This window comes from Argentina silus (genome assembly GCF_951799395.1).
Source record: "Argentina silus genome assembly, chromosome: 17".
Lineage (NCBI taxonomy): Eukaryota > Metazoa > Chordata > Actinopteri > Argentiniformes > Argentinidae > Argentina > Argentina silus.
Window position 1 is genome coordinate 11,396,501 of NC_139671.1, and position 9,815 is coordinate 11,406,315.

Here is a 9,815-nt window from a genome sequence, read left to right on the forward strand (position 1 = left end):
AATAATGCCCTCAGATACTGTACATCACCATGGGTATGGTGCTCACCGCTGAATTCAGCGGTGTGCAGGCAGAGCCTAATCTCAATCTCAGTGCAGATTTTCTCTTAAATGAGTTTGATTTGGTTGTGTCGCTTCCATGCTTGCTGGGTAGTATGTTAATCTCTCTGGGTGTCTGGGTTCCGTTCCTCCTCCTGAGTTCATTATTATAATTGCTAGACATGGCTGAGAACGTAGGGAATGTGAACCTGAAACCAGCAGGAGCTTTTTTCCACGCAATCTATATTCAGGGAATTCCCGAGAATGTTCCCCAATCCGAACCGAAAAAACACATGGTATGGAGGAGCGCTGTGTGTGTGCACTTGGATTGGCTGTGTTATGTCTTGGAATAATGTAAAACAGGCTCTCTCGTTCTCTCTGTCTCTCTGTCTCTCCCTCTGTCTCTCTCTCTCTCACACACGAGCACACACACACACACACACACACGCCACACACACACACACACACACACACACACACACACACACACACACACACACACACACACACACACACACACACACACACACACATACACACACTCACCCCCCCCCCCTCTCTCTAGTAGTGAAACAAAGCCATGGCAAAGGCAGTGGCAGTAGCTGGCCTGTGTAGTGGGCTCCATCCCAGGGCTGTCCAAAGACAATGTTGATCCAGACTGAACAGCAGGTCTGAGGATGACACTGCAAGATGTGGACCATACATTAAACATCACACATGTAGATCTGGTGCTGTTCCTACAGGTCAGTCAGGGGTCATCTCAGCCTGACCAAGTCATGTAGGTGCACAGTGGCATATGTATGCTATGCTACGATATGCTACAGTACATACTGTATTATGTGCTCAAGGAAGAAGACAGGGTAAAAGGTTCATCATTGAGATATGAAGATGACATTGAGATACTACTCTGATATCATTCCAAAGGATGCCACATGGAGATCAATGAAAAAGTACATAAGAAAAAAATCCTCTTTTTATTCTTAAAAACATAAACAAATGTACAATCACAATGCCAATTTCACTCACTGTTGTCAGGTTGTTAGTCCCTTTAAAAAAAAAAACTAAAAAAAAACTCTTTGCCAAATGACCTTTGAGAGATGATGTGTAACAGTAAACAGTTACAGAAAACAAAAACAGAATTGAATGAAGGAGACTCCTCTGTGCAGTACGTGCGAGGGAGCCAGTGTACAAAAACCTAATGGTTTTTTTACATAACATCTCCTGACAAGTGTTCATGAGAGGAGAAGCGTAGACAAAACAGGTAAAGATGAAGTTTACATAAGCACGTGGTGGGGTGGGTAAAGTCTGGTAGCTGGATAGCATACATGTCAAGTCATTAAATAATATGGTCAGCATTTATGTTGACTGTTTGTAAGCAATGTTTATCTGACGGAAACTAAGAATTAACTCTCTGTGGTAAAACTAAACACAGAACGCAAACAAACGCAGAGGAAGAGAACATAGGATTTCAGTGCCAGATGGATGCGTAAACGTTGTTGTCATCTATTGATCTTGCTGGATGTTGGGGAGTATGTTATACATAAACATCATCATGGAGTTTTAACAATTTTCCTGATTGTAACCGATAAAAAATTATATTACACTAGCTAGAATTAGATGACATAATGTATTTAATGCCATTTCATGGTCAACACTAGAAATAAAGGGAGGTCAGACTTCGCTGAGAGAATTAAATGTCAAACCAAGGAGGTCAGGAAATCCACCCCAGAGATTGGAAGAACAGCCAGATTAAAGCTTTGGAAATAGCCATGTTTTTCTTATACTTTTAAATTGTGTTGCTGTTCTGCCAACATCCACTGGAAATCATAACTAACAGAGCACAAATATAGTGTTTTTAAAATGAATTCCAACTGACTTATGAGATCAAATCCAATTCCAATGTAAGTGACATGTTTAGCCAAGTGTTATCCATTGTGTGTGACTCCAGTGGCAACAGAACTGTTCTGAAGACCAAACCCACTAACCCTGCTGGCAGTCAGTGCTGCTAGAAATAAAACTAAAATAAGTGCTTTATGACAAAACATACAAAATTCTCCCATATTGTTTGTTCCCGGTTTTCCCGCCAGCAGCTTCATCCAATAACCCCATATTGAGCATCCTTTTTTAGTGTAAACATCTCCACTTCTTATACTGTGTATATGGTGCCGTTTTGCTAGAATCATCAATCCCGATCAATAATACTGGACAGTGTTAAGATACAACCCTATTAGGTAAACCATGACACTGAAGAAAAAAACGAATACAAATAAATAAATTCAAATCATTAAGTAAGGACAGAATTTTTGTGTGTCACACAAACTGTGTGCTGCATTTACTGTATCTGTGGAACGGTTTTCTTTCCAAATCTAGAGATGAAAAAAATAAATATGATATTGATGTTGTGCACTTTAGTGTTAGACACAAAGACAAACTTTTTGAAAGCCTTCTTTTTCTCTTGCACATCAGATAGAAAAAAAAACTGAAATAATCTTAGGGAACTGACAGAGTCTTTAGCTATTGCGCTTCTATTGAAAATATACAGGACATGGAAAACATACTGTACTGAAGGTACCTGTAGGTGACTGTAATTAACTGAGTGTAATTCCAGTCTTGAGGAGGTGTTGCGTGTCACTAACTCTATGGTAAGGTTGGGCCTGCTACAGAGTGGTGTACTGTCTTCTATACACCACTAGGCATGGCACAACCATTAGGATCTTTGGGATACATATGAATTATTAATCTGTATATGACCTATGAATATTGCTACCACAAAGCTTTCCATTTCTTGCTCTCAGTGTACAGGTACAAGAATAAATTGAACATGATTTGTATTCATTCACTCCCCAGAAAAGACACTGAAAACATATTGAACGTGACAATTTTCAGCACTGACTGAATATTATTAGTTTTCCTGATTTAAGTAACAACTTCTCATTGGTTTAATGGCAAGTAACCAATATGCACAATAAATATTATTGCTGCATGTATCACTGCATGTATCACTATACACATTTTTAAAAACTAAAAGTACCAAATACCAAAGTCAGAGCCAGTTGTTTGTCATTGTGTATGCAACAATGTTTGGTGGCAGTATGTGCAGTGTCGTCATTCAGATTGAAAATTATTAAATGTTTTGCCGTTTTCTTTGGAAACAATGTTTAAACTTACATTATTCAAAATTGTATCTTTGGGTAATAATAATTAAAGTTTTCACTCTTTAAATTACTGTTTAAAATTACTGTTAACTTAGTCATATATAGATGCATCAAAAATATTCAGATTACACTACGACTCAAGTTTCAAATACAATACATAATTTATGGCTTTATAAGTTAAAACTCCTTAAAAAAACTCCTTAAACCACATCATCTTTTCACCAACAATATACAATTTAAATTAATTGATTTAAAATGAGCGTATAGACATTTTAAAGCAAACTTGCTGTTCATACCACCAAAGGTAACATACTTGTTACTCTCATCACTTGCTACTCAGTGCTTAACCTGCATCGTAATATTGTCGTAGTACAAAAACATGCTCTGCAAAAAGCCTTATAGAAATACAAACACTATGCAAAAGAAGCTGTCTTTTACAAATAACCTAAAGCGTTCCTTAAAATTGTGGATTTAATATCATAAAACTGGAATAATGTCTCATCCACTTGGGTCTAGTAAACCATAATTGTCTTGTTTCTTTCTCATTATTGCTTTGAGAATAACTCCCTTTGTAGTGCCTTGGTCAAAACACATTCCTGGAAGACAAGTTCATACAAGTTTGTTCTTCTTCTTTTTTTTTTATCTCTCTGTTAATTTCCGAGGAACAGGAGAGACACTGTCTTTTTTATGCTAATCAGAACTCGAAACTCCCCCGAAAGGTTTTGTGCTTTAAAAACCATGACATCAGCTCTGCTCCTCTTCCTCCTCTTCCTCCTCTCCTCCTCCCTTTCCTTAGTATGGCCTCCAGACCACCTCGTCCATCCTTCCCCCCGGGTTGAGCACGGTGGGGGAGTTACTGTGACTGCCATCCCCTTCCACGCCCCCATCCGTCTGACTGGGCAGGTTAGGGTTAACCAGGGAGCTGCCCGTGGAGGCGCTAGTGCATGGTGGTATCATCCTGGAGGGTGAGCGGTCCCCCCCAGGAAGGGAGAATTGATACGAGCCGGATGAGGCTCCATAGTAGAGATAGGGGGTGCTGCTGGTCTGGAAGGGTCCACTCTGGCTCTGGGTGGAGCCTGGGTAGGGCGGGGGCAGGTAGGTGTGGTAGTGGGCACTACCCAGAGACATGGCGGAGGTAACAGGGGGTGTGTAGGTGAAGGTAGCAGGGTAGTGCATCCGCGGGCTGGAGAAACGACTCTCTGTCAGGGAAGAGAGGCCGGGAAACTGACGGTCAAACTGCCCAGGGAACGGGCTCAGGTCAGACGTACCTGCAGACAGGGAAACACACACAGACCACATGAATATTTCTCGATTCATCTTTCAATATCCAAAATATACAGTATTTCTCAAGGGAGGGCTTAACATGTATTCTGCTATAGGCCTACATCGCGAGTCAATCCACAACATCCCTCAATGTCTGTCAGTCTTGTTCATGTGTCATTGTCTTGTCGTATTTGCTGCAAACAAATTGCCCTTTGGGGACAATAAAGATTTATCAAACTGTATAGTGGTGGGAAATATTTATTTCCCTATTTAACATGATCCTCTTAGGATAAGAGACATGATGTTTTTTGTCAGCACTTTAAAACAAATCTGAATCCTTGAAGTCGAATGATTGACTTATTTATCAGACTTCACTGTAGATTTTCATTGAACTTTGACAAAATAAATGTATGCGTGCTTGCGCATGCGTCTGTGTTAATGTGTGTTTACATCTCTGCATATTTATGTGTCTCTATGTGTATGCGTATGTGTGTGTGTGTGTGTGTGTGTGTGTGTGTCTGTGCATGTTTATGTGTGTCTGTATATGTTTATGCCTGCACTGTGTGTGTGTGTGTGTGTGTGTGTGTGTGTGTGTGTGTGTGTGAATACTGCATGCACATAAAATAGCAGTTGGGATGAATCAGGAGCAGCACATGTGGAAACACTTTGAGGAGAAACAGTTTCCATGAGATCCATAATGAGGCAGGGCTGAGCTCTGATGTGGCTCCTCTCCTCGCCTCCCATCGGCTCCAGAGAGGGAGACGGAGAGAGAGAGAGAGAGAGTTGAGCTGCTCCCTCCATCCTCCCTCCCTCCCTCCCTCCCTCCCTCCATCCTCCCTCCCTCCCTCCCTCCCTCCCTCCCTTCGTCCCCTCTCTCAGCTTCACCCCGAAAAATACCCTAAAACCACTAACTGGCTGTGGCTAGCATCGCGCTGGGCCCAGAAAGTTAAAGGAGAATAGGAGGTACTCCCCTCTCACACCCCCCCCGCCCCCCCCGCCCTCCCCCCAGCCTCCTCTCAGTGGTTGAGTCCAGCCATGGCGCTCTTATCATAAATCACTAGGCGTCTTCCGTGTCACCATGTCTGCTGTGAGAGGACGGGGGCGGAGGGGGGCGGGTGGAGGGGGTGGAGGGGGGGGGCAGTGTTTATGTGCAGGCGAAATTGCGAAGCCGGGTTTGTCGCTAGCGTCAGATAGCATATGCTGTCAATTAGGGTCTTTAAACTTCCTCTCTCCGCAAGATCCGTTTGATTTTCATAGGAATAGTAGGTGATTGTCTTTGGAATAGACAGAGGAGTAGTCTGATCCCAGAAGTGTACAGCACTGTTCAATAAACTCCTGACTTCTGCGTTTAACATTTGGAGTCGTTTAAACTGTACAAAGACTTGTGTGATGATGAGCCAGATCGAGCTTCATTAGTTTAAATGAAAGCAGTCTACATTGTCTAAATATTTGGAAGTATTTTACAAACCCCAACTCTTGAACTTCACTTCCGAATTTGGTGTTTGACTTGACTGATGAACTTTTGGAATCAACTCACTGATTACCAACTGTAACAGTTTGCTTTAGAAGAAACGGGGAAGACGCACTGTATGTACACACGTCCTCACGTCAACTTCACTGTTTCTTCTCTTCCACTGCAGGGAGTAAATACTACTAAATACAGTACGTATACCGTAACCTCAGGATGTGTAAAAGTTATCTCTTGTGATCTGAGACTCTTTGTCGTAACACTTAGAAGGCATTAAGAGCCATCAGTGGCAGTCAGAGTCATGTGTGCGGGAGCCTGTGTGTGTGTGTGTGTGTGTGTGTGTGCCACTTTGAGAACAAAGCCTGACGCTCCTGAGATGAAAGCAGGGGGGAAAAACCAAACTAATCAGAGCTGACAAGGCAGCTGGCAGGATTTCAAACCCCTCCGATGCATAGTCACACCGCGGCGTCGCTTAATCGCTCACGCTCGCTTCGGGCGCACGGAGGAGGAATTAGGGTGTAACCCACTAACACAAAGAACGAGGAAAAAAAAATAGGGAAAAAAAAATCACCTGGCACTGGGTCAAACAGGTGTACTGAGGAGAAAACTTGTCTGGCCGCATTTCGGGGTTATAAAAGAGCATTCAGGTTGAGGAAAGAGAAACAAATTAGCACACCGATGACTGGACGCTCCGACTACCCAGCATGCCTTGTGAGAGCCGTATATTGCTATAAAGACACTTTATTTGTCCGTCACGAGCCTGTTATTATCCCTGGGCCTGTTATTACCCATACTCCTCTGGGATCAAAGGCTTGGAGCAAGGAAAAAAGGAAACAATCGCTTTTTCCACTGTTTAAAAAAAGCCCTCCAAACCACTCTTTGGGAAGCAGTCAAACTCCGAGAACACGCCTCGTTCCTCGCATCAATCTCAGAATTAGCTAATGGCAACATTGTAAATAACAGGCCCGTGTTACGTTTCTGACAAATTGTAACATACACATATAGGGCTGTAAAACGTGTTATTTTAAACCAAGTTACAGTGGGTTTTGAAGGAAACACAAACCATAGTGCATACAGTAGTCCAAATTTGTCTTAGTTCTGGAGTTGGTTACTGTTTCTTCCTTGTGAAAGAACCTATGCACTTGAAACACTCTAACAAGTCCAAACAGTTTGAGGTACAGTATGTAGTTTGTGCAATTCAAGAGAGGGGGGGTTACTTGGGAGCTGATGTGGGATGGTGTCGGGGCTGGATTTACCTGGTAAAGTTATCTGTGGCACGTGAAATGGGTAGCTGTATGTGCAGTAGTGGGGGTGGGGTTTACCTGGTAGGCGTCTGGGCACGTCACTGATGGCGGGCAGGCCGGTGGCGCGGCTGGATGAGAGGGGGGTGGTAGAGTGGACCGAGGGGGACGCCATGGGGCTCAGGTAGGACGGGTATGGCTGCTCATACGACCAGGGAGGAGAGGACTGGGACTGGCGTGGGTCTGAGAGACAGAGAGAGAGAGAGAGAGAGAGAGAGAGAGAGAGAGAGAGAGAGAGAGAGAGAGGAGAGAGAGAGAGAGAGAGAGAGAGAGGTGGATGAGTGTACTGTTAGTTCTAGAACTAACTGCTTGGTGACAATGTGGTTCAAAGTACTTACATCATACCCAGGTTACTGAAATGGATAGGGTATGAGAGTATTAGATTGAACCCAAGAGGCAGTCAGTGTCTCATTCCCCTGGTGTGTTTCATTGGTCGTGTTTAGAGGTAAGTATCAATTGAGGCTGTTATGCAACATCCTCTGTAATGACACATCTAATGTTTGTCTTAGCAGAGGAGATCTTCCTGTTTGCCTGTTAAGACATCTACAGAAACAGGACAGAGAGCTTCTCTGGCACACAACCAGGAGATAAACACACACTCACACTCTTCGAAATATGCTTTCATATGGTTTCCTGCACTTAAACGTCTGAACAGATTTCAATATTAAAAAAACATTTGTCAGAAACAGGAATGCTATATTGCAGTATGTTTTACAGTAATAATATGATCCAAAGGCTTTTGAAAACAAGTAAATAATTCTGAAATGTAATGTTGAGTTCAAGTTTAAGGTCAACATGTTTACAGAAAGGGCGCAGCCTTCAATTATGTCCACTCAAGTCAATACTGCAAATCCTACCTTACAACCGTCCGCAAACACCGCAGGCAAGGTTCGCATGTAAATAACAGATCAACTGTGTTGAGCCTCCAGTTTCATGGCTGATCAGGTAACAGACGTTGGTTCTCAGGCGTGAGAGATGGCATTACCTCAGTGTACTCTAGATAGGTACAGGTGATCTCACCTGCTGTCTCATGCACTGGACTCACTGTTCTCTATAGCATAGCCACCATTCAAATGTACATGTATCTCCCTCATGTTGGGGAGTGAGATTTCAACTTGTTCTAATTAGTGGTTGCGAAGCAACACCCTACTGTTATTCGTCACACGTCATTTTATGGTATTTTCTTCTCACTGCTACTCCTCCTTCAGCTTCTATGCTAAACATACCATTCCATCTTTAGAATGTGCAGAGAGGTCTAACTTAAATTGCTTAAGTTTTTATTTTTTGATACTCGTGCTTTTTCAAATAGAAACACTTAAAAGTGCACATATAATGTAGAAGATGTTCTTTTAACATAAAAGATGTCTACTCATTCCACTGAATTACCCCCAGGCTCTTTGCAATTCGTAGAACTCTGAATTAAGAGCCCTGTAGAAATTGTTTTGATTTGATCACCAAAAGCTTAATGGTCTGATTTGAATCTCATAGTTTTATCTCACTACCTGTATGTAAACGTTCTTCCACTACCATTATACTTTTAGCCAGCTGAGTAAGCACACAAAGTTTCTGCTGAAACCTCCCTTTCTAGTTTATTCAGTGATTCTTTTCTCTCACACAAGAGAGGCATACATTGAGTCTGGTAGTAGTTAATGTACAGTAGTAGGAGTCTAATAGTAGGAGATGGTTTGATCATAAGCAGGGGTCTACTGTGTACACACAGGTGATCTATCTGGGTTCTCACCTGGTATCTGTGTGTAACACACTGATGTATAGGCACACAGTATATGTGGTGCAGCTTCTCACCTGGTATCTGTATGTAACACACTGATGTATAGGCACACAGTATATGTGGTGCAGCTTCTCACCTGGTATCTGTGTCTGGCCCTGGTGGTTGAAGTTGGGTCCAGCGTTCAGGGCCTGTCGGGTGGGTTGTGTCGGCCTCATGGTGGTCTGGCGGATTCTTTCCAGCTCACTCAGACGGTCCGAGAACAGCCCTGTCTTAGGAGGGTCCTCCAGCTTCTGACGATGCCCTGCAGACACCAACAAACAAAAACGGTCTACTTTCACTGTGTTATACTTCAGACAGTCAGTACATTATTATCCAGCCACAAACAAACAAATACAATTACAAAGCAATTACTTACTGGTAATTACTGCTTTACAACATGTAATTATAGCATTAATAACTGTAATTACAACATTAATTACATCATTGTTACACGTGTATAAGAGCAACTTGTACTTGTGTTTTCAATATCATCTCTAATAAAGATCATTTTTTTTGGAGTAGCTAACAGAAAACAGACATTTACTGTCTCCATAAGGTAAAACGACTCTCCCTGCTAGGTTTGGTCTGTTCCATATTCTACAGTGAGTATGTTTACTTCAGCGTTGATATAGAATAGTGGTCCTGGGTATTATCATGAATCTGATGCAGTGACTGACATGGCTTGTCTGACAACACAATGAGGATCTCAGCTCTCACGACAGGGATGCTACATGCTTCAGCTAACAAAGGTTTTCTGCTCCTTGTTTGCTCAACGTCACCCTGCCCATGAGAGAGAGAGAGAGAGAGAGAGAGAGAGAGAGAGA

The 9,815-nt window shown here is 42.5% G+C and overlaps 1 protein-coding gene across 3 annotated transcripts in view; it reads right to left on the reverse strand.

Moving 5' to 3' along the window:
* Window positions 1–991: 991 nt before the first annotated feature.
* runx2b (RUNX family transcription factor 2b) overlaps window positions 992–9,815 on the reverse strand; it is a 24,528-nt gene continuing 15,704 nt past the window's right edge. For 2 of the 3 annotated variants that reach the window (XM_083689275.1, XM_083689273.1), the window contains 3 exons: window positions 9,089–9,280; window positions 7,245–7,406; window positions 992–4,459 (listed from right to left, as the gene is read on the reverse strand). In XM_083689275.1, the coding sequence (XP_083545401.1) occupies window positions 3,984–4,459; window positions 7,245–7,406; window positions 9,089–9,280 (830 nt within the window). In that variant the 3' untranslated portion in view covers window positions 992–3,983. The remainder of the gene's footprint in view (window positions 4,460–7,244; window positions 7,407–9,088; window positions 9,281–9,815) is intronic. The other variant, XM_083689274.1, reaches the window with a different exon arrangement.